Source organism: Salmo trutta, chromosome 14, assembly GCF_901001165.1.
Source record: "Salmo trutta chromosome 14, fSalTru1.1, whole genome shotgun sequence".
Taxonomy (NCBI): Eukaryota; Metazoa; Chordata; class Actinopteri; order Salmoniformes; family Salmonidae; genus Salmo; species Salmo trutta.
The window spans coordinates 41,681,731-41,707,447 of NC_042970.1; the positions used below are offsets into that span (position 1 = coordinate 41,681,731).

Sequence of the window (25,717 nt, forward strand, 5' to 3'; positions counted from 1 at the left end):
AGGGAGCGAACATCACCGATCATACAGACAGTGAAAACACAGGGAGGATAGTCACATTAATATATCTATAGCATCAAGCATTTCTTTAAAGGATTACTGAGTGGAGGAACAATTCTTAGACGGAAAAAGGGAAAGCAGAGAGATGGAAGAGGAGAAGCCGGAAGGAGGAGGAATGTTCTAAATGTTCAAAGAGAGTGAACCGCGATTTGAAACCCGAACTTAAAGCTGGATGGAGTAAGGAGAGGATAGACACATTTATGTTCATGGTGGAGTTTGGGATTCAATCAAACCCTAAAAGAACCACAAAGAGTATACTGTGGCATATCTCACTTCATCATGCTGCTAGAGAGAAGAAGACTAGTCGCTATGGCCCCATGGACATGCTCTATGATCAAAGGGATGTTGTGCAGCCTATAGTATGGCGGTGCGTTACAGTCAGCATGTTAGCTGATGTTTCTGAACCAACACACAACAGCCACCCATCCCTCTCTAGTGGATTCCCCTCAGCCTTATAACACTAAGGGCAGCCTCTGTGCAGGCCAACATGCGATAGATAGGGAGAGGAGGTTTGTGATGGGTCTGAGGAGAAAGATAAATAATTATACTGTACCGATTGATCTCCAGAACTTGTGACTGCAGCCTGTCAAGCATATGTCAGAGAGATAGAATACATCTGCTTATCTGCATTCATCTTATTGATCCCATAGGATCACCTGTAGATCTTCTATACATGCTCATCATGCTTTTACATTCATTTATTATAGTTTTAGGCAAATACAGAGGAAAAGGGAAACCTATTTAGTGCTGTTTCTATTTCATGTTCCAGCTTCTCAGCTAAAGTAACACTGAATGAGCATGCTTCACCTACTGTACAGCATGACTAGGAGCAGCTAGCCTACATTAGAGCTACCTGTAATGTTCTGTACTCTACTGTACACAATAAGCTGAAATCAAATCAGGCATTACCATCTTTCAAGGTAACCAATGTTTTATGTAGCATTGCACCACTGGGGTTATGAATTTTGAGTCAGTGGAGAAGGAAACGGCACACTTCACCACTCTCCCACTTTAAAATGCCTCCTTTGGTATAAATTGTGCACTGGTACAATGTTAACATCCATTATTCATCTCCCATTAAGGATTTCTACCTGTGTATTAAATCTTTGATGACATTTTTTTTTTATTCTTTAAGTTACCCATGCACAAAGACAGCGCTATATATGAACAGGTGTCAGGAAGGAATAGACTAGCTCCCTCCTCCATGCCCAGGTGTCGGAGGAGGTAAAGACGTGAGATAGATAAAGAGAGGGATGAGAGAAGGAGAAGAGGAGGAGTTACCCACTCACCTCCGCATGATGCTCCTGGTTCTGCTGGAGGACCTCTATGACTAGCTCGGCCAGGCGAATAGTGTCCTCAAGTTTTTTGGCGGGCGTGACTAACCGGCCTACGTTCTCTGGAGCAGAAGGATTAGGGGTAAGGAAGGGGTTAGTTAGGCAGAGAGAGGGGTGGCTAACAGTTCCCATCTGTATGGTTAACCCCAGAAAACGTTGAAACAAAAGACGAAAGTGCTTATGCTGTGTCGTATGGTTTCTAAAGCATGCACGCAATATAAACTGCCACTGGAGCATTGTCTGTAGACAGTCAATGTGAGGAGATATCGGCCAAAACAGTCAGTCGACTGACTAAATCTATCCCATGGAGAAACCAAAATCTTTGTTATACTCATCATGCAAAATGCTCTTGTGCTCTTAATGCTTTTTCTGCCTGGGATTATTGATGTTGAGTTTGTAACAAATATCGTTTGTAAGACCTACGGTGTACCTGGACACTGTTATTTCATACATCATCGGCTGACATAAAATTCGTTAGGACAGTTTAATGTGGTGAAATGAGGTCGTCAGAACATTAATGATAATGTGTCAAAATGAGCAAAACATCAGAACGTTCAATTGGACGGCTCAAATTAATTTGAAATAATGAGGACATAGAACTGTACATAGAACTGTACAGAGATAATATTGGTAAATTCATCATACCACATGTATCATAAACTCAGCAAAAAAAGAAACGTCCTCTCACTGTCAGCTGCGTTTGTTTTCAGCAAACTTAACATGTGTAAATATTTTCATGAACGTAACAGATTCAAAAACTGAGACATAAACTGAACAAGTTCCACAGACATGTGACTAACATAAATGGAATAATGTGTCCCTGAACAAAGGGGGATCAAAATCAAAAGTAACAGTCAGTATCTGTTGTGGCCACCAGCTGTATTAAGTACTGCAGTGCATCTCCTCTTCATGGACTGCACCAGATTTGCCAGTTCTTTCTGTGAGATGTTACCCCACTCTTCCACCAAGGCACCTGGAAGATCCTGGGCATTTCTGGCGGGGAATGGCCCTAGCCCTCACCCTCTGATCCAACAGGTCCCAGACGTGCTCAATGGGAATGAGAACCGGGCTCTTTGCTGGCCATGGCAGAACACTGACATTCCTGTCTTGCAGGAAATCACGCATAGAATGAGCAGTATGGCTGGTGGCATTGTCATGCTGGAGGGTCATGTCAGGATGAGCCTGCAGGAAGGGTACCACATGAGGGAGGAGGATGTCTTCCCTGTAACGCACAGCGTTGAGATTGCCTGCAATGACAACAACCTCAGTCCGATGATGACATATCGCCCCAAACCATGACGGACCCTCCAAATCGGTCCCGCTCCAGAGTACAGGCCTCGGTGTAACGTTCATTCTTTCGACGATAAACACTAATCTGACCATCACCGCTGGTGAGACAAAACCACGACTCGTCAGTGAAGAGCACTTTTTGCCAGTCCTGTCTGGTCCAGCGACGGTGGGTTTGTGCCCATAGGCGACGTTGTTGCCGGTGATGTCTGGTGAGGACCTGACTTACAACAGGCCTACAAGCCCTCAGTCCAGCCTCTCTCAACCTATTGTGGACAGTCTGAGCACTGATGGAGGGATTGTGCATTCCTGGTGTAACTCGGGCAGTTGTTGTTGCCACCCTAACCTGTCCCGCAGGTGTGATGTTCGGATGTACCGATCCTATGCAGGTGTTGTTACACATGGTCTGCCACTGCGAGGACGATCAGCTGTCCGTCCTGTCTCCCTGTAGCGCTGTCTTAGGCATCTCACAGTACGGACATTGCGATTTATTGCCTTGGCCACATCTGCAGTCCTCATGCCTCCTTGCAGCATGCCTAATGCACGTTCACGCAGATGAGCAGGGACCCTGGGAATCTTTCTTTTGGTGTTTTTCAGAGTCAGTAGAATGGCCTCTTTAGTGTCCTAAGTTTTCATAACTGTGACCTTAATTGCCTACTGTCTGTAAGCTGTTAGTGTCTTAACGACCATTCCACAGGTGCATGTTCATTAATTGTTTATGGTTCATTGAACAAGCATGGGAAACAGTGTTTAAACCCTTTACAATGAAGATCTGTGAAGTTATTTAGAATATTTACAAATTATCTTTGAAAGACAGGGTCCTGTAAAAGGGACGTTTCTTTTTTTGCTGAGTTTATATTTGTTAAGTTCGATGCATCCTATTTATTCTCATAATTTTTTTGTCACGTCATACACTAAGGTTTGTTGTGTGATTATGTACTAACTGTTCTATTATGTAGCCAACTAGCCATGCATTCTAAAAGGACCCTGAACCCCACAGCATAGCTAAAAGGGGGTCATGCAGTTCCAGGGGAATGGCAGAAGACTCCTTGCAGAGCATTTATATTGGTCCTTAGAAGTATAATGAGCAGAATGATAATGTATTGCCATTGTCAAATGTATCATACTTCATCCATATCCCATGTGTTCAATTGTTTTGAAATATGTCATGTTATCAGAGAATGGACTTATCATTTTGCATACAATCTTCCAGATTCTATGTTGTGTGACAATGAAATAATAATGCAACATTTTCCTCAGTGTGTATTTGAATACTGATAGCCAGATATATTGAGGTAAACTCATATTGCATTATTTCTCTCAACACATTGGAGATGCTACCTTTTTATGTGTATTTGTGAGAGATTGTTTTTCTTGATCAGTTTCAGATTTATTTACCTTTATTCAATGTATCACATCAGGAAAAACGATGGAAAACAATTTCATGAATTGAAACATGCACCTCTGTATTCAATTCACGAATTGAATTCAAATACATTTCCCTGAAAATGACTGTTATAAAGTAACACAATCTCTGCACAAATAATAGTTTGCTAAATGTTGGCATGCCAAGAAATGAGGGGGAATTTGAGAGGGTTTATGTGCGTGTTTAAATGTGTATGTGGTTACATAATATATATATTTATTTAAACAGTGCCTTCGGAAAACATTCAGACCCCTTGATTTTTTCCAAATGTTGTTACGTTACAGCCTCATTCTAAAATGGATAAAAGACCAACAAAAAAAATCCTCAGCAATCTACTCACAATACCCCATAACGACAAAGTGAAAACAGGTTGAGAAATTACTGTTTTACAAATAAAAAACAGAAATACCTTATTTACATACATATTCAGACCCTTTGCTATGAGACTCAAAACTCAGCTCAGGTGCATCCAGTTTCCATTGATCATCCTTGAGATTTTTCTACAACTTGTTTGGAATCCAGCTGTGGTAAATGAAATTGATTGGACATGATTTGGAAATGTACACAACAGTCTATAAAAAAGGTCCCACAGTTGACAATGCATGTTACAGCAAAAACCAAGCCATGAGGTCAAAGGAATTGTCCGTAGAGCTCCGAGACAGGATTGTGTCGAGGTACAGATCTGGGGAAGGACAGCAAAGCATTTCTGCAGCATTGAAGGTCCCCAAAAATACAGTGCCCTCCATTATTCTTAAATGGAAGAAGTTTGGAACCACCAAGACTCTTCCTAGAGCTGGCCGCACGGCCAAACGGAGCAAGCATGGAGAAGGGCCTTGGTCAGGGAGGTGACCAAGAACCCTATGGTCACTCTGAAAGAACTCTAGAGTTTCTCTGTGGAGATGGGAGAAGCTTCCAGAAGGACAACCATCTCTGCAGCACTCCACCAATCAGGCCTTTATGGTAGAGTGGCCAGACGTAAGCCACTCCTCAGTAAAAGGCACATGACAGCCCACTTGGAGTTTGCCAAAAGGCCCATAAAGACTCTCAGACCATGAGAAACAAGATTCTCTGGTCTGATGAAACCAGGATTAAACTCTTCGACCTAAATGCCAAGCGTCATGTCTGGAGAAAACCTGGCACTATCCCTACGGTGAAGCATGGTGGTGGCAGCATCATGCTGTCGGGATGTTTTTCAGCGGTCAGGATCGAGGGAAAGATGAACGGGGTAAAGTACAGAGAGATCCTTGATGAAAACCTGCTCCAGAGTGCTCAGGACCTCAGACTGGGGCGAAGGTTCACCTTCCAAGAGGACCACAACCCTAAGCACACAGCCAAGACAATGCAGGAGTGGCTTCGGGACAAGTCTCTGAATGTCCTTGAGTGGCCCAATTAGAGCCCGGACTTGAACCTGATCAGCAACGCTCCCCATCCAACCTGACAGAGCTTGAGAGGATCTGCAGAGAAGAATGGGAGAAAATTCCCAAACACAGGTGTGCCAAGCTTGTAGCGTCATACCCAAGAAGACTCGAAGCTGTAGTCGATGCCAAAGGTGCTTCAACAAAGTACGGAGTAAAAATTTGCAAAAATTTCTAAATACCTGTTTTACTTTGTCATTATGGGGTATTGTGTGTTGATTGATGACAAGAAAACACAATTTAATCAATTTTAGAATAAGGCTGTAATGTAACAAAATGTGAAAAGTCAGGTGGTCTGAATACTTTCCGAAGGCACTCTCTCGCGCTCTCAAATATATATATATATATATTTATAGCTGAAGTCGGAAGTTTACATACGCCTTAGTCAAATACATTTAAACTCAGTTTTTCACAATTCCGGACATTTATTCCTAGTAAAAATTCACTGTCTTGTCAGAATAATAGTAGAGATTTATTTCATCACATTCCCAGTGGGTCAGAAGTTTACATACACTCAATTAGTATTTGGTAGCATTGCCTTTAAATTGTTTAACTTGGGTCAAACATTTCGGGTAGCCTTCCACAAGCTTCCCACAATAAGTTGGGTGAATTTTGGCCCATTCTTCCTGACAGAGCTGGTGTAACTGAGTCAGATTTGTAGGCCTCCTTGCTCGCACATGGTTCTCAGTTCTGCCCACACGTTTTCTATAAGATTGAGGTCAGGACTTTGTGATGGCCACTCCAGTACCTTGACTTGTTGTCCTTAAGCCACAACTTTAGAAGTATGCTTGGGGTCATTGTCCAGTTGGAAGACCCATTTGTGACCAAGCTTCAACTTCTTGACTGATGTCTTGATGTTGCTTTAACATACTGCTCCAAAAAATAAAGGGAACACTTAAACAACACATCCTAGATCTGAATGAAAGAAATAATCTTATTAAATACTTTTTTCTTTACATAGTTGAATGTGCTGACAACAAAATCACAAAAATAATCAATGGAAATCCAATTTATCAACCCATTGAGGTCTGGAGTCACAAAATGAAAGTGGAAAACCACACTACAGGCTGTTCCAACTTTGATGTAATGTCCTTAAAACAAGTCAAAATGAGGCTCAGTAGTGTGTGTGGCCTCCACGTGCCTGTATGACCTCCCTACAACGCCTGGGCATGCTCCTAATGAGGTGGCGGATGGTCTCCTGAGGGATCTCCTCCCAGACCTGGACTAAAGCATCCGCCAACTCCTGGACAGTCTGTGGTGCAACGTGGCGTTGGTGGATGGGGCGAGACATGATGTCCCAGATGTGCTCAATTGGATTCAGGTCTGGGGAACGGGCAGGCCAGTCCACAGCATCAATGCCTTCCTCTTGCAGGAACTGCTGACACACTCCAACCACATGAGGTCTAGCATTGTCTTGCATTAGGAGGAACCCAGGGCCAACCGCACCAGCATATGGTCTCACAAGGGGTCTGAGGATCTCATCTCGGTACCTAATGGCAGTCAGGCTACCTCTGGCAAGCACATGGAGGGCTGTGGGCCCCCCAAAGAAATGCCACCCCACACCATGACTGACCCACCGCCAAACCGGTCATGCTGGAGGATGTTGCAGGCAGCAGAACGTTCTCCACGGCGTCTCCAGACTCTGTCACATCTGTCACGTGCTCAGTGTGAACCTGCTTTCATCTGTGAAGAGCACAGGGCGCCAGTGGCGAATTTGCCAATCTTGGTGTTCTCTGGCAAATGCCAAACGTCCTGCACGGTGTTGGGCTGTAAGCACAACCCCCACCTGTGGACGTCGGGCCCTCATACCACCCTCATGGAGTCTGTTTCTGACCGTTTGAGCAGACATGCACATTTGTGGCCTGCTGGAGGTCATTTTGCAGGGCTCTGGCAGTGCTTCTCCTGCTCCTCCTTGCACAAAGGTGGAGGTAGCGGTCCTGCTACTGGGTTGTTGCCCTCCTACGGCCTCCTCCACGTCTCCTGATGTACTGGCCTGTCTCCTGGTAGCGCCTCCATGCTCTGGACACTACGCTGACAGACACAGCAAACCTTCTTGCCACAGCTCGCATTGATGTGCCATCCTGGATGAGCTGCACGACCTGAGCCACTTGTGTGGGTTGTAGACTCCGTCTCATGCTACCACTAGAGTGACAGCACCGCCAGCATTTACAAGTGACCAAAACATCAGCCAGGAAGCATAGGAACTGAGAAATGGTCTGTGGTCCCCACCTGCAGAACCACTCCTTTATTGGGGGTGTCTTGCTAATTGCCTATAATTTCCACCTGTTGTCTATTCCATTTGCACAACAGCATGTGAAATGTATTGTCAATCAGTGTTGCTTCCTAAGTGAACAGTTTGATTTCACAGAAGTGTGATTGACTTGGAGTTACATTGTGTTGTTTAAGTGTTCCCTTTACTTTTTTTGAGCAGTGTATATCCACATAATTTTCCTCCCTCATGATGCCATCTATTTTGTGAAGTGCACCAGTCCCTCCTGCAGCAAAGCACCCCCACAACATGATGCTGCCACCCCTGCCCTTCACGGTTGAGAGGGTGTTCTTCGGCTTGCAAGCCTCCCCCTTTTTCCTGCAAACATAACGATGGTCATTATGGCCAAGCAGTTCTATTTTTGTTTCATCAGACCAGAGGACATTTCTCCAAAAAGTACAATCTTTGTCCCCATGTGCAGTTGCAAACCGTAGTCTGGCTTTTTTTATGGCGGTTTTGGAGCAGTGGCTTCGTCCTTGCTGAGCAGCCTTTCAGGTTATGTAAATATAGGACTTGTGTTACTGTGGATATAGATACTTCTGTACCTGTTTCCTCCAGCATCTTCACAATGTCCTTTGCTGTTGTTCTGGGATTGATTTGCACTTTTTGCAACAAAGTACGTTCATCTCTAGGAGACAGAACACGTCTCCTTCCTGAGCGGTATGATGACTGTGTGGTCTCATGATGTTTATACTTGCGTACTATTCTTTGTACATATGAACGTGGTACTTTCAGGCGTTTGAAAATTGCTCCCAGGTATGAACCAGACTTGTGGAGGTCTACAATTTTGTTCTGAGGTCTTGGCTGATTTCTTTTGACTTTCCCATGATGTCAAGCAAAGAGGCACTGAGTTTGAAGGTAGGCCTTGAAATACATCCACAGGTACACCTCCAATTGACTCAAATGATGTCAATTAGCCTATCAGAAGCTTCTAAAGCCATGACATCATTTTCTGGAATTTTCCAAGCTGTTTAAAGGCACAGTCAACTTAGTGTATGTAAACTTCTGACCCACTGGAATTGTGATACAGTGAAATAATCTGTCTGTAAACAATTGTTGGAAAAATTACTTGTGTGATGCACAAAGTAGATGTCCTACCCGACTTGCCAAAGCTATAGTTTGTTAACAAGAAATTTGTGGAGTGGTTGAAAAACGAGTTTTAATGACTCCAACCTAAGTGTATGTAAACTTCCAACTTCAACTGTATATGAGTGTGTGTGTGTGTGTGTGTTTAGGGTAGGTGTATATTGGGGCTAAGCTAAAAGTCAAACAGGGCTTCACCTGGATCATTTGGATCCGGCTTTTTATCTTTCTCAACTTGAAACAGAGAGAGAAGGAGAGAAGAGAAAAGAGGAGATATTTAGGATTATAACACACTATGGTTAATATTTTATGTTCCAGAAGAGAGTGACAAGATTTTACTCTTTCGTCTTCTCCATCTGACCCTTGACCTTTAGAGAGAACACCAGGAACTCTGCAGGAGTGTGTTAGGTAGTTGACAGACGTATCATTGACAAAACTCCACAGACATACACGTAGGTACAGACACGCTGAAACAGTGAGACATTAGCCTAAGGAGTAGTCAAAAGTAAAGAAGCAACAAGAACAGGATGTAGTTAACAGTAACAGACAGACACAGCTTTAGACCGTCGTAAACTTAGACGTAAGACAAACAACAGCTGCACCAACCAAAGACGGGACACATTGACCGGTGGTGGGTTGAGTTGAGCCGAGTTAAAATACATATTATAGGAACTCTGTGTGCGTACACCCAATCCTTTCTGTCCTCCTGGTATCGTAGCTCTGCCTGCAGCTGCTGCTCTGCTCTACTGCCTCCCTCTTTGGGTTTCTCTGTCTCTGGCAGTGACATAGCATCATACCTGTCTGTCCCAGCGCACAGCGTGGCGTGGTGAGCCCACACTCACTGACACATGACCAGACGACTGAAGGAGATAACACAGAAGCAAAGTAAAAAATGCATTCAAGTCACATGGGTGGGCATGGGCATATGTCCAACCAAAAGAAAGAAGCTTACAGACCAGACCGACAGATCATTCATGTTGGTCACAGACAGATGGGAGACTGTAGGTCCCTGATAGTAGGACCACTACAGTGCTGTTGCAGTGTCTCCCCAGACAGACCTCCACAGACCAGACTGGCTCTCTCTCTCCCCACTCGCTCTCGGCAGACATGAGCGACGGATAAAAAAAGCACAGAGGAGGAAGGAGGAGTGGACATAGCTGGGAGGAGGGTGGGAGGGGGTGATGTGGTGAAAGAAAGTTGAAAGAGGGAGGGAGGAGAGACAGGGGGAGGATGAGGTAGGTACTCACGGATGGTTAAATCCATCACTTGTGACGCCAAGCAGAAGACAGGGTGCTCAAACATTTCCCTCTTTCTCCCTACAAAAGAGGAGGATTGGGGCATGCAAGAGGCTGGGGTCAGAGGTTAGGGTGAGAGGTTATAGGTCAGAGGAGATGGAAAGGCAGAGAACTGTCCTGAGTTGTGTTCATTAGGGCACACTGTAGCAAAATGTTTCGTAACAGAAAACAGTGCAGGTAGTTCTCCACTCGTTCAGTCTGTTTTCTTTCATTTTGTGGCCTAATGAACACAACCATGGTGAGTATTGACTTGGGTTGGGGCTGCGGATGACAGGGTTCAATAACTAGTGTTTTACCACTATTTTCTTAATATTGGAACAACAGCACCACAAGGATAGGAAAAATAGGTCTACTTGGTATATCTTCCAGATAGTGAGGGATAAACACCTTAGTATCTTTGGAACCCTGGGTATGTCTTTTTAGTTATTGACTACACGTTTTGGATCAATCTGTTGACATGCATGTCAAAGCAAACACTGCATGTGACTTTGTAGGCAAACCAAAATGGTGTTTTGCAAGTAATAATAGAGTACTGAAATATCTAATTGAAGGTGAAATGGTTCTATGTAGTGGCTAGTTCATACCTATAAAGACAAACCTTTCCATAATGTATTGTAGTACATGCAGGTAACAGATGCTGGGTTGTCTGTGCCCAATCCGAGCATTCTTTTTCATTGGCTTCAAAACCACATATCACAGAAATGTGAGGTGATAAATGTGGCGAAGCCAATGAGATGAGAGAGAGGAAGTGGACAGCAGACAGAGGAACAGGGAGAGGAGGGTAATGGTCCGCAGGAAGAACAAGAGGAAAGATAAGGTAAGAGACAGAGAAAGAGAGGGAAAAGGAGAGGGAGAGTAGGGCAAGGGTCCCCAGGAAGGGGATGGGCCAAAGTAAGATTTATTTGATAAATCTTAGATTATAGACCCTGGAGTCTAGGGGTGGAGATACAGTCAGAAAGGAGTAGTGGGTCAGGAAGGGGAGTTCTGTTCAGGGGAAATCTGCTTCTAGCTACTATATACACTACATGACCAAAAGTATGTGGACACCTGCTCGTCACACATCTCATTCCAAAATCATGGGCATTAATATGGAGTTGGTTCTCACATTGCTGCTATAACAGCCTCCACTCTTCTGGGAAGCCTTTCCACTAGATGTTGGAACATTGCTGCGGGGACTTGCTTCCATTCTGCCACAAGAGCATTAGTGAGGTTGGGTGCTGATGTTGGCCGATTAGGCTTGGCTAACAGTCGGCGTTCTAATTCATCCCAAAGGTGTTCGGTGAGGTTGAGGTCAGGGCTCTGTGCAGGCCAGTCAAGTTCTTCCACACCAATCTCGACAAACCATTTCTGTATGAGCCTCGCTTTGTGCACGGGGTTATTGTCATGCTGAAACAGGAAAGGGCCTTCTCCAAACTTTTGCCACAAAGGTGGAATCTCAGGATCGTCAAGAATGTCATTGTATGCTGTAGCGTTAAGATTTCCCTTCACTAGAACTAAGGGGCCTAGCCCGACCCATTAAAAACAGCCCCAGACCATTATTCCTCTACCAAATTTTACAGTTGGAACTATGCATTGGGGCAGGTAGCGTTCTCCTGGCATCCACCAAACCCAGATTCGTTCGTCGGACTCTCAGATAATGAAGCGTGATTCATCACTCCAGAGAACGCCACTACTCCAGAGTCCAATTGCGGTGAGCTTTACACCACTACAGCCGAGGCTGGGCATTGCGCATGGTGATCTTAGGCTTGTGTGCAGTTATTGTGCTGATATTGCTTCCAGAGGCCGTTTGGAACTCGGTAGGGAGTGTTGCAACCGAGGACAGATGATTTTTACCCGCTACGCGCTTCAGCACTGTGAGCTTGTGTGGCCTACCACTTTGTGGCTGAGCCGTTGTTGCTCCTACAGTAGATGTTTTCACTTCACAATAATAGCACTTACAGTTGACCGGGGCAGCTCTAGCAGGGCAGAAATGTGATGTTCTCACTTGTTGGAAAGGTGGCATCCTATGATGGTGCCGCGTTGAAAGTCACTGAGCTTTTCAGTAAGATTATTCTACTGCCAATGTTTGTCTATGGAGATTGCATGGCTTTTATACACTTGTCAGCAACGGTTGTGGCTGAAATAGCTGAATTCACTCATTTTAAGGTGTGTCCACACACTTTTGTATATATAGTGTATGTTTACTGCATACTGTAGCTATAATATACTGTATATTCCAGATATATACTGTTAAATCACCACATGCCAGGGGCCAGGATACAGCTAGACTCAAGGTACAGTAACATGGGGGCCAGGCCGGCAAGTAAACAGGGCTTTAATCCAAAACTTTGGATTTGAATGCATTTTTACTCACAACACCTCTACAAAAAGCCAACTCGACCTACAGTAGAGTAGAGTAGAGTACAGCTAAAGCAGCCTGCCTGAAACGAAGGGGAGTGTTAATTGGCTGAGTGACAAACAAGTGACAACCAATCTGTCAAATGGAAAAATACTGTATATGCTGTTTCTCTTGAATTCATGTGCTAAAAAAATGAAGAGCTCTCAGTATGTGTCTTTAGTGCTTCTTTTCTCCAGGTTAATCTGGTCCAGGTTATCTTGAAAAGAATCCCACTGTAGGATGCTAAGAAAGGAATCAAAGTGGTCATGACAAGTCACTTCCAAATGAGAGTAGAATGTTTGACACTCCTGTTCCACATGGGAAAACCCCAGAATTACTGAAAAGTCACTAAAAGTACTAAAACAGTTACCATCATCTAAAGAAAAACAACCAGTTACAGGTTTTAAAGCAACAGCAACCAAGAATTTACCAACAGAGTTAGTAACTGCTGTTGCATATTGTCTGTATATGTAAATCATGGCTAGTTACCTTCGATTTTGGCGTATTCTGTGATTTTAGCGTAGTTGAGCTGTGCAGCCTGCTCCAGACATTTACGGATAACTCCCTTCACTTCCTCTTGTGGGACTGGAGTCACAATGTCCTTCATCAGCACCTGAGGGTGAGGAACAGGACAGAACAAGTCTTCCTTAGTCTTTCCACTGAATTTCAGTTTATTGCAGTTTTGTTTTCATTTTCAATTTCCTTTTCCTTTTTCTAGCATATATATGAGATTATATGAGCTATGGGATCTGAATCATTCATAAACTGAACATTTTCTGTAAAAGGAAAATGAAAAGATTGCAGTCATCAAAATGTACTAACCCTTTCCAGCAAAGACAGCGTGGCCTTCAAGGCTCCCTCTGGACGTCCGAACGGGAAGCAATATCTACACGAGAGAAGCCAGTTGAATCACAATGAAATATAAAAATCACTATGGACAACAGAACAATGGAATAGTATAATATTAGTATACTTTTCCATTATTCCATCTATCCATCATTCGATCGATCGGATCGATAGATAGATAGATAGGACCAGTAGGCAGCAGCACTCACCTGAAGTTAGTGATCTGGTGTTCTAGGATCACACGCAACCGCTCTTTGATTTCTTCAAAGCGCTCCTTTTCATCCACCTTCACCGTTCCCAGTCCGTCAGGCCTTAGGATGACATCATAGAATACAAACGCAACATCAGCCCAGCGAATCATGCGGTAGTGGAGCCGCCAGTTGGAGTCCATCAAAAAAGGAACAATACAACAATTTGCACATAAACAGTGCCATCTTTTAGTTCTCCATGATTTTACTGCTGCTCGTGTGAGTGAAAGAGAATCATTCTTCAGCATGTTTACCAAATGTAAATGTTCTTTCTTACACAGACAAACATCAAATCAAATTGTATTTGTCACATGATTCGTAAACAATAGGTGAAGACTAACAGTGAAATGCTTACTTCCGGGTCTCTTTCAACAGTGTAGAATTAAAGATAAAAAATGTAATAAAAATAGAAAGTCACACGACAAATAAATAAACAGTGAATAATGAATAACAATGATAGGTACAAATTGCATAGCTATATACAGGGAGTACCAGTACCGAGTCAATGTGCATGGGTACGAGGTAATTGAAGTAGCTATGTACTTATAGGTACATTTTATAGTACATTATCTTACCTGATGGGCTCTTGGACGAGCTGAAATGTGGAATCCCTTTTCTTTCTAAACTTCATCTTTTTGTTTCCCCGTTTCGAGCCAGCCCCTGGTTCTGGGGTCTGGGCGCCGCCAGGGGCCCAGGGGCCCTCACAACCCATCAGTGGCCCCCAGTAACTGCTGCCCTCTCTGACTTTATAGGGATGCATGGGAGGATGAGCAACATTGACATAATGAGACTGAATAAAGCAACAAAAGACAAGGAGGGAAAAGAAAAAAGGAATACGGTGGAAACCAAGGTAAATATAACTGATTAATAAAAACAAGTGAACAAAATGATGACATGATCACATAAAATACATGATTAAAATCCTAATAAATAATATGCAAAACGTTCATGACAAACAAAGACGTAACAATGGGAAATCATAAAGCAATGGTGCTCTGCTGCGTTTGATGACTCTGACTCTTTTGTCCTCTTACTATGGCCAGCTTTTCTTTCCTTCTTTCTCTTCTTCTTTTATCTGAAGACCTTTGTGTGTGTGTATTTGAGATACAACGTTTACCCATCTCTCTTGCGATATGTTGGTGATTTAGCATTGCCAGTGCTACCTCGTGATGAGCACTGACTTGTCCAAAATGTCGCCCTCCGACCTGGAGGATGTCCTCTTGGTCTAATGGTTAAGACTATGGATTGGCAAGCAGGAGGACCGGGTTCAATCAGGTGTAGATTTTACCTGTTACCGTGGACATGGGAGGCGCAGAAAGCGAAGCTGTAGTGAAGCAGGGTGGGGTCGATCATGGCTCCTCTGTCCGCCCTCTCCAGCAGGTCCCCTAGGTAACCCAGGTGTCTGTGACACCCCCGCACGCCGTTCCTGGCACAGTACTCATCCAGGACAAACACCTGGCCCGGGCTGAACCATCCCTACACATTACATCAGAGAGTTTATTTTATGTTATTATCAAGCACTGCAGTGCCTTAGACCACTATGCCACTCGGGAGGCCCAGAGAAGGGGTTTAACAGTTTAGACTAGAACACCTGGCCCGGCTGAACCATCCCTACACATAACATCATAGAGGGTGTTTAACAGTTTAGACTAGAACACCTGGCCTGGACTGAACCATCCCTACACATTATATCAGAGATGGGGTTTAACAGTTTAGACTAGAACACTTGGCCCGTGCTGAACCATCCCTACACATTACATCCAAGCTTTTTTTAAGAGGTTAGCACCATGATCTCAATCCCAAACAAACAACTTTCCCTGACTGAACCATGACCTAAGTCACATTAACAATGTACCTTGCTCCAAGAAATGTCAGCATTTTGATCAAAAGTATATTTTTAGTGCCCTGGACCGTATTTATTCTCATTCCACCATACTGTGGGTTTGGAGAATGCCACTCACCAGACAGCAGAAGGTGTCATTGAGCCTGTGGTCCAACGTGAGCCTCTGGACGATCTCGAACAGGGAGGCGTGGTCAAAGCTACAGGGGTTAGCCGAGATAAACTCATCCATGCCATGTTTCTGAGCTCTGTCTGCGTCTGTGTCCAACCAGCACAGGGAAAATGACAGGATTCAGAGGAAGAGGGTGTCAGTAAGGCACAGAGAAATAGTACAGCATCTCTCTCTACCTCAACACAACACTGGGCCTGTCTGGCTAAGACTACTGTTAGGGCAAATTATAAACACTTACAGCTTTACATTGTCAACTTGCATCATTTCAGACAGAGTCAATAGAGCTGATCGGGATTGTGGAATAAGGAGCTACTGATGTGAATCTGTAGCGAAGCTCAATGGGACCAGTGCTTTGTCGTACTGTAGTACGTGAATGCTGGCATGCAGCTTTGTTTTGTTCAATGGCTACCATTTTAGGTATATTAGATTCAAAACATGTATTAAGAAAGTGGTGGGTTAAATTGAATAGGATGCTATTCTCATTCGTAATATGTATTCAATAGATTCTGCCATTCGCGATTGATTGGTTAATGTCACTAAGTTCCTGACAAATGATGGGCAGTGAGCTGAAAAACAAAAACAGAGTACAGTGTGATTTTGAATAAAAATATTAAGCTGAGTAAATAGCTCTGTTTTATGGAGAAAGTCTAGTCGATTAAAAACTGTAAGAGTTAAGTGTTTTCTATTCTATAGAATACATCTATTTTTATGAAGGTTGGGTAGCGGACACAAGCCTCTAGGGAGCTGCTTATCTGCATCCAAATGCATTCTGGGAGCAGGTCAAGTAATGAGTGGCCATGTTTTTTAAATAGATTTTGACGGTATTTGATTAGTGTTGTATGATTGTCCAATAGATCTAAACGGGCAGTGTATATGTTGAGGACAGAGAACAATAGGAAAATACAGGAGACATGTATTCATGTATGACCATCTTCTGCAACAAAAATATGTATTCTGTCTGTCATGACGGCAGTGGTGGCATAATTTGAATAACCAGAATACTCTCATCTAACAAAAACATTGATGAGAAGCCTAAAAGCAGAATATAACCAGTACCTGATAAAAAAACATTGACATTCCCACATTTTCTTCCCATTTCTGCACTACATACTGTATATAGTCAGATCTCAAACTATCAGTGATGAGATGGCATGTGCATGAAAAGGGGGACTCAACATCATGTGCAAGTGACGCGTTCCTACGTCATACATCCGTGTTCATGTCCCTAGTCCTGTATTGAATAGGCATGACGATTATATCATCAAATTTGTGAAAACGCGGTCATATACAGTACCAGTCAAAGGTCTGGACACACCTACTCATTCCTGGGTTTTGCTTATTTTTTTTACTATTTTCTACATTGTAGAATAATAGTGAAGACATCACAACTATGAAATAACACATATGGAATCATGTAGTAACCAAAAAAGTGTTAAACAAATCTAAATATATTTTATACTTGAGATTCTTCAAAGTAGCCACCCTTTGCCTCGATGACAGCTTTTTCAAGCGCTATGATAAAACTGGCTCTCATGAGGACCGCCACAGGAATGGAAGACCCAGAGTTACCTCTGCTGCAGTGGATAAGTTCATTAGAGTTACCAGCCTCAGAAACAGCAGTCCAAATAAATGCTTCAGAGTTCAAGTAACAGACACATCTCATCATCAACTGTTCAGAGGAGACAGTGTGAATCAGGCCTTCATGGTCAAATTGCTACAAAGAAACAACTACTAAAGGACACCAGTAATAAGAAGAGACTTGCTTGGGCCAAGAAACATGAGCAATGGACATTAGACCGGTGGAAATCTGTCCTTTGGTCTGATGAGTCCAAATTTGAGATTTTTGGTTCCAACCTCCGAGTCTTTGTGAGACGCAGAATAGGTGAACGGATGATCTCCACACGTGTAGTTCCCACAGTGAAGCACGGAGGAGGAGGTGTGATGGTGTGGGGGGGCTTTGCTGGTGACACTGTCTGTTATTTATTTGTAATTCAAGGCACACTTAACCAACATGGCTACCACAGCATTCTGCAGCGATACGCCATCCCCTCTGGTTTGTGCTTAGTGGGACTATCATTTGTTTTTCAACAGGACAATGACCCAACACACCTCCAGGCTGTGTAAGGGCTATTTGACCAAGAAGAAGAGTGATGGAGTGCTGCATCAGATGACCTGGCATCCACAATCACCCGACCTCAACCCAATTGAGATGGTTTGGGATAAGTTGGACCACAGAGCGAAGGAAAGCAGCCAACAAGTGCTCAGCATAATTGGGAACTCGTTCAAGACTGTCGGAAAAGCATTCCAGGTGAAGCTGTTTGAGAGAATGCCAAGAGTGTGCAAAGCTGTCATCAAGACAAAGGGTGGCTACTTTGAAGAATCTAAAAACTAAAATAGATTTTGATTGGTTTTACACTTTTTTGATTCTATATGTGTTACTTCATAGTGTTGATGTCTTCACTATTATTCTGCAATGTAGAAAATAGTAAAAATATAGAATGAGTAGTTGTGTCAAAACTTTTGACTGGTACTATATAAAATTATATTTGTATTTGTGAAGGAATTTACTTCTGCCAGATGCCTTTCGTTATGTTTTTGCACTGAAAACCAATGCACTACGTTTTTGCCCATTCAACACCATTAAAAAGCCTACAAATGTTAAAAAAACGACAAGGCAACTTGCAGCGTCACTTGCATAGCATATAGAGAGATGAAAGAGGTGTTGATGTTCATGTCCTCCTCAGCGTCGGTGAGTGACAGGTGTCATGTCCAATCGTGTGACACTGAAAAAAGTGAGGATAATGTGACGGTGGTGGGGCAGGTGGATAAGGGGGTAGGCTGGGCTTGGCTGGGGGTGGGGGTTCTATAGCAACACTAACTTTGAACTCAACTGACATCTGTCCGCCCCATGTTCAGAGACAGGGATAGATAAAGGGGTAGATGGAGGGCCACGGATGAGGATAGGACAGCTGCATGTTCAATGGTACTTGTTAAAGGGTTCTAGAGTGTAAAATTAGGAGGTGTTTTGTTTCTTAATCATCCAAACGAGTGAACTAGACCAACAGACTATGTATCCCTGGTTTTGCTAGGCACTGACAAAAAAGGCCCTACCACAAGTTAAAAGGGAGAGAGGGGTGAACTAAGGCTAACACAGAGGGGTAAGCACAGGTTAAGAGAGAGGTGAGAGAGGGGTGAGACAGGGAAGAAATTATAGATATGATGGAAAAATGAAAGTTGTAGGGGGAGATAGAGTTCAAAAGGGAGGGTGTGAGAATGAGATGAAAAGGGTAAGAGGAAACAAAGGATGAACACAGAGAAAGAGAGAGAGAAAGGGGAGGGGGGAAACGACTCGGACACAGAGAGATAAATAGACGAGGGAGATACAGACAGTGCCAGGAAAGTGCGGAAGAAAGCGATAGCGGACGGGGTGGGAGGGTTACGGGGGCAGTGGGGAAGGGTGGGGGTGAGAGAAAGTGTGCGATCGGGGCAGAGTGAAGGTGCACGATGTGTGATAGAAAGTGCTTGAAGGTAGGCAGGAGGAAAGGGGGTGGGGAATATCTCTTCTGTTTGTTTTAAATGAGGAAATGGAGTTTGATTTTGGAATAACAGACTGAATGGACTATGGGGGCACATGATCATATTTAGTGAGTTCTTGTCGATGGTGACGTCATCATCTAAAGGCAAGATGATTGGTTAAAAAGATTTGATTGTTTTTCCATTATGAATATTGGGGAATACAGTAATTAATAAATGCTCAGTGACAAACATAATACTATCACATGCTGTAGAACAGTGTGACTTTTCATTGTGCTTTCAAAAATGTTTCAAAATGTTATGTCATGCATCTCAAGGTTCCATTTTCAATGTTTGGATAAAACATTTTGGGCATTCCTTTTTCTCTTAGCATTTGCAAGTTGACAATACTTGAGTGTGTTGCAGTGTATTTATTCATGACATCTACAGAGCACAACTAACAGGCATACCAACTACTGGAGTATCTCGAACAGGGTAGCAATACAATTTGGTGCAAGTACATCGGTTTATAGCATGAAGCCGACAGAGGCAAAACTACATGTAAATCATTCTCTGGGAGATGGCAAGGGGGAAATAAAAGTCCTGTAATTCCATCAACGCAATAACGAAAACATGACAAAAGTGTTCACCTGTTCAGGCAATCAAAGGGCAATCAAAAGAAACCAAAACGAGATCTGCTCCCTCCTAGAGGTGCTACTACGGGGGGGGGCTAGCTGCTGTCTACAGGCCCATCTAGTAAGAGGGTTCTTCCAGAGTATTGTATGGTAAGGAGCGGTGCCAGCGGCTACTCCTTGTCATCTGCATTCAGAATACTCCACGTACATATTTGCCAACTCTCGTGAACAGAGGACAAAAGAAAATAACCAAAAGCAATTGAGCCATGGCCACTGAGGAGTATTTTTCTCCACAAATTTTTGGGGGGTGATTTACCAGGGGGTGCTGTAGCACCCTCAGCACCCCTACTTCCCACGGCTATGAATTGAGTCCTCGGAAGTAAAGCATGACCCGTGTCACCCTGCTAAAAGGGTCCAAAACTAATCACAACCAAAATGTTCAACATGTCACAGCTTTCCAACTGCTCTACTCTTTGAAAAATGTATTAAACAATATGGAAATATTCAATCATTTGTAAGCGATGTAAAGAAGTGTAGGACTTTCTAAAAATAAAAATAAAAAGCTTGATTACAAGCTCTGAAGTTCCCTTAGGGGGATTTTTCTTACTGTCCTCTACTGCTCTCTAAAATAGAATTTCCATAACTGTTGATGGATTCACAACTAGATTTCCTACAGCAGTCATTTACTGTATTTTATTTTCTGATGGCACCATGTCACATTGGGCCATCTCTCTGCTTTACTCTGAGGGGTCCTTGGACACCAATAAGATTAAGGAGAGAAGGCAATTATGCAACAACAAAAAAAACATAATAATAACCAGAATATAAACTACAATAGTTACTGAGCCAAATGATAAGTCTAAGAATCAAATACATGCATCCTAAACCGTCAAGAATGGAAGTTTATAGCTACTTCAAATCTCAGATTGAGGAGAAATCAAACATAAAAATAAGTTTTCTACTGTCTAAAGACATGAAGCGAGGAGACTTAAGAGGAGGAAGTGGATAGGGAAAGAGGAGAGAAAGCACGTTGCATTTGTCAGATAATCGTTGGGGATTATCTGAGCTGTGCCGGCTATAGGGAAGCACTTACCCTTAAGTCCAGCTAGAAGACAGCGGGGTAAGAAGGGACAAACCAGAATAACATAAAGACTAGCAACAAGGCTAGAGGAGATCAAACACGAGTGTCCCTCACCTAGCAGTTGCAATACTAAAGAAGGGTAACAAGCAAAGCATGAGGAAGAAAAACACAACTAAAAAAACAACAACCTGTACCAAAATGAGAGAGAGAGAGAGAGAGAGAGAGAGAGAGAGAGAGAGAGAGAGAGTGGTGTGTGGGCGGTGGTGGTGTGCTGAGCATGTGTGGGTATGTGAGCTGGAGAGAGAGAGAGAGAGAGAGAGAGAGAGATGTAGAGTGAAAAGAACGGTAGAGAGAAAGAGAGAAGATCGAGAGAAAATCAAGAGACAGAGAGGGAAATAGAGGGCCAGTGAGAGCATGACAGAAAAAAGAGAGATTAAAGGATAAGGGTAAAGGGTTATCATCACTCTGCTGTGGTTGATTTAGTCTGGATTCTGATCTAGGTATAGTACATTTGTTGCATTTTAATTTGAGTCAGTTTTCTCTAGCAGGAAAATAATCCTGCAGCAACAGAAAATGTAAATTATTATGTGGATTATAATTATTTTCTGTAGGCGTTTTTACATTTTTCGTAAGGGAAAATCAAGTCTGACATTTCCAAGTGGAAATGACAAGCCTTTTTAAACCTCAAATACACGACAAGTGGTAAATGTCCTGCATTTCAGGAAAGTTATCCTGCAACAGGGTGATCAAATTAAGATCCTACATCTGTATCTTATTCTAACATACATTATACATTGCCATCATAATATGATCGCTTCACTTTGCTTTCTCCAGTTTATAATAGAGGAGCACTGGCCCACACTCTACAGTTACCTCCAGCACTCCAACAACAACTTCTAGTTCTACTATTATTAGTATTATTATTATTATTATTATTATTATTATGTAAATGATGCCAGTGTCCTCTTCTGAATCTATGAAGGCACTGGACAGCTTACAAGATAATGTTTAGAGGAAAAATGAATGAAGAGTAATAACAATCTAAATGGCTAACTCAATTGGAATAAACCTGACATATCCACCTAATGTTATCCTTTTATCCGAATATTTTATTATTATATGGTTATGAATATGGGAGTCCACTTAAAGCAAAGTGATGTTGCCTGGTAATGAGTAGCGACACTCATAACTTCTCTGGTAAGTACAGTACTGTACTCAGTCTGGAGGCAGGCTGGCACATGAGAAAACACTATTAGCTTTGGACTAAAGACTACTCTCCTATCCTTCCAAATCAGTGCTCCTGAACCTTCATAGCATCTAGACAAATTATCGGCAGCAGAGCTCTGATGGTAGAGAGAGAAAGAGGGAGCGAGAGAGAGCGAGAAAGGAGAGTAACAGGGTGGTGTGGTGTATGTTATGGCCCCTGTGCCATTCAAGATAACCAGGGTGGGGTGAAACATGTACGTTTGGTGTGGCACAGTGTTTCAGAGAGGAGGGGGGTAGAGGGAGGAGGTCTGTGCCACTGTGAGGGGTCATTGAATGGCATCAGAATGGCTGGTCTTATATAGAGGAGGTAACCAAATAACCAGAAGAACGATCACATACTCGACAAAGACACCAATGGAGAGACCACAGGGAATTTTTTGTCAATAGATTCTGTTTATAGAAACGGATGAAAACTACAGTGTAATTAATTAAAACATAGATTTTCTACCCCTCCCCCCCAAAAATGACATCTACACTTTTGATAGCTAAATAGCGCAATTCCTGCATAAAAACCTATATAGATGTTTTTATTGCTGAATTGTTTTCAGGTTATAAAAATGGCAATATAATAAAAGGGGAAAAAAGCATTTTCTACAACCCATTAACTCTAACCAAACGGCTTGGACATTAGAATAATCGTTAACATAACTAAAGGAAGGATGCATACCAAAATAAGTTATCATGTTTGGTTTTGAATAGCAGGATCTATGGTTGTGGAGTGTTCTTTAGTAGTCTTGTTAACCAGACTGAACGATGCACTCACCTTACTGAAACATTGGTGAGCACAGCATTCAGTCTGGTTTTACCAGGCTAGTTCTTTAGCGCTGTAAAAGAACAGAATTGAGTTGGGTACTAATTTCCCAAGTCAGGTTCAACCTGTTCAGGTTTCAGTGTGCTTACAAAGTGTAACTTAGATAATTTTGTAAAAAGAAAAGTGTATTAGGATACACAAGTATCGTGTTAGCCTAAAATCCTTTGGTCCTATTTCACTGTTAAACTGGGATTCAAAGTGTGTTTTAAATAAGGGGCAGAGGACACAGAAGAGACGGTCACAACAGGAAGTAGATAGGTACGTGTTGCAGAAGCCACGTTACTAGAGACAGTCTTACCTTCACTTTGCTACTGTACAGTATCTGACCAGTGGCTGCTTAAAGGTACAAGTAAAGGAACGGTTAACACTACAGAGAACGTTGACTGAGCAGCGACTGGACCGAGACAGGGCTGGGCTGAGCGGGGACTCAGAAAGTCATCACTGTCTGTTACAGCTGTTGTTTTCTACCATACAACATGCTGGGGTCTGGGGGTGTTCAGGCAATACTCCCTGACACCTTAGCAGTGTCACAAACATAACACTTAAGTACCACTGTTAACGCAAAACATTCTCAAAAGATTTAAAAGGTTTCAAAAGGATTCAAAAGGCTAAAAAGGTGCAAAGCTTGATGTTTTATGTTTCATTTTAGTGGTTTAATCTGTATCTACGTCGTCGGCCGCCGTTCCATGTTTCTCTTTAGTTTGTCAGCTTGGTTAATGTTTAGAGAGAGACAGAGCAGATTGATGGGGGAAGAGTCATATGATGTTGCACCTTTAAACACGTCATGTGTGACTGATTGGTGACGATGAGGGGGGCCCAAAGATGCTGGGTACTCTGTGTGATACAGCAATGAGGAGGACGTGCCTGCGTGTGTTAACTTTAGTTCTACAGCGCAACGTGTTTAACAGTTACAGTATGTGGCTGCAGTGTGACGTGGGGAGAGACGCATGGCATAGTGAAACGTTATGGGTGAGAGCTGTCACTGGATTGGGGGGATGAAACCTGAAACTGCCTGCTGATTGGCTGATCTGATGCTGAGGTTGTGTATTGGTTTACTTACAGAACTGGGAGATGGGCGCGTCCATCTGAGCGGCGGCACCCCCCTTGGAGTTTAGTTTCTGGACCTGGGTGGGGGGAACGGGCTTGTGGGACTGACCGGTGGCCCGGTACATTGCCTGAACCCACAGGATGCGGTCCTGCTCGTCATCACTGGCAAAGATCACAGTGTCGCCCTCCTTCACTGCGTTGAAGAACGCCCTGCCGCCATCCAAACCTAGAGACAGAGAGGAGGGTTTAGGGACAGGTTGTGTGGGTGTGTGTGTGTGCGTGTGCGTGCATGCATTTGTGTGTGTGTGTGTCCATCTGTGCATGCATGCATGTGCGTGCATACTGTACGTGTGTGTCTGTGTGAATGTGCATGTGTGCGTGCAGGTGTGTATATATGTACCTGGCTGGGGGTCGGTGTAGTCCACAGTGTAACCATCCAGCTGTAGCAGCTCCTGTGGCTCAGACTTCTTCTCTCTGTAGCTGCACATGGCAAAGGTGTACTGGCTCACCTACAACAGAGAGGACAGACACGTCATACACTTCATCTGCTCAGGAACATCAGAGGATCAATGGTGAATTGCTGTGATTGTTCAAGCTTCTTTCAACGTAAGAAGGCGATTAAAAAGTGATTATATTTGTGTGTGAAAACTGCCCCTTTAGCCACATACAGTTGCAATCACGATTCCCTATTTCTGATCATGTAAGTTGAAATTGAAAAAACCTTTGGTGTTCACACGTGTTGTATTTGTTTGATTTACAACTGCACAGGACCAATAAAAAAATGTCCTGGACTAAATTATTCAGAATTCTAATTAATTTGGTTGGAGGCAGGTGATTCTCATTTACTAGCTAATTCATCTCACCTGTGGCAAGTTGCAGTTGCCTACAGGGGAAAAATAGCCATTCAACCAGCTTTGAAGAGAGAAAATAAGACACTCTGATCCATTTGCACTCTATTGTAAAGTTCAATGGTGCCAATATATTTGACCACAACTGTATGTCATTGGTTATGTAATCATTTGAATTACCTTTCATTCGACCAGACCAGACATTATATTTCAGAGGCTGATGATGTACCAACCTGCACGAGGACGAAGAAACGCTTCTTCCAGCGCTTCCAGACGTTCTTCCCAAAAGCCCACAAATACCTGCCAGAAAACAATGTTTAACAATGACTATATGTCAATGTAATGATTACATGGCAATGGTATGACAATTGGCTATTGTTGTTTCCTGTGTTGTAACAAAAGCAACAGAATCAGCAGGTTTAGCCCACACTACATTCATAGCAAGGAGTGTATCCCCTACTACAAAGAAAAGACAGGCTGACCTAATCACTGTTCATAATATGATAATGTCGTAAGTGTTTTGATGTTTTTTTGCAGTGGATGACCCTGGGTTGGCGCAGTGAGAATGAGTCACGTTGGCCTGGAAGCTAGTGTCTTTGTTGCTCTCTAAATGTAAAACAAACCCAGTAGTAACCACCAGAGGGGATAGAACAATACAATGCTAAGTATTTTTTTTCTCCATTTAGCTAGAAATTAGGCCAAGAAGGAACCAAGGAAGAGGCCGGAGGAGTTTCAGAGAAATGGATGAAAAGGTAAAAATAAAACCCAAAACAAAACCCTATCTGGAGATCCTCCTCTGTCCTCATGAGTATGTTAAGCATTAAAGTAGCAGACTTAAAAATGTACCAGGTCCCATTGAGATCAATA

The 25,717-nt window shown here is 43.0% G+C and overlaps 1 protein-coding gene across 14 annotated transcripts in view; it reads right to left on the minus strand.

The window, feature by feature from the left end:
- LOC115208107 (calcium-dependent secretion activator 1) overlaps nt 1–25,717 on the minus strand; it is a 161,509-nt gene that overhangs the window by 16,954 nt on the left and 118,838 nt on the right. For 3 of the 14 annotated variants that reach the window (XM_029775890.1, XM_029775891.1, XM_029775899.1), the window contains exons 9-20: nt 25,084–25,150; nt 24,403–24,511; nt 24,016–24,228; nt 20,891–20,902; nt 15,599–15,735; nt 14,926–15,113; nt 13,599–13,700; nt 13,366–13,429; nt 13,033–13,156; nt 10,119–10,187; nt 1,347–1,453; nt 611–640 (exon numbers count right to left, since the gene is read on the minus strand). In XM_029775890.1, coding sequence (XP_029631750.1) covers nt 611–640; nt 1,347–1,453; nt 10,119–10,187; nt 13,033–13,156; nt 13,366–13,429; nt 13,599–13,700; nt 14,926–15,113; nt 15,599–15,735; nt 20,891–20,902; nt 24,016–24,228; nt 24,403–24,511; nt 25,084–25,150 — 1,222 coding nt within the window. Of the gene's footprint in view, nt 1–610; nt 641–1,346; nt 1,454–9,069; nt 9,106–10,118; nt 10,188–13,032; nt 13,157–13,365; nt 13,430–13,598; nt 13,701–14,925; nt 15,114–15,598; nt 15,736–20,890; nt 20,903–24,015; nt 24,229–24,402; nt 24,512–25,083; nt 25,151–25,717 lie in introns of all 14 variants that reach the window. The other 11 variants (XM_029775901.1, XM_029775894.1, XM_029775902.1 and 8 more) reach the window with 9 other exon arrangements.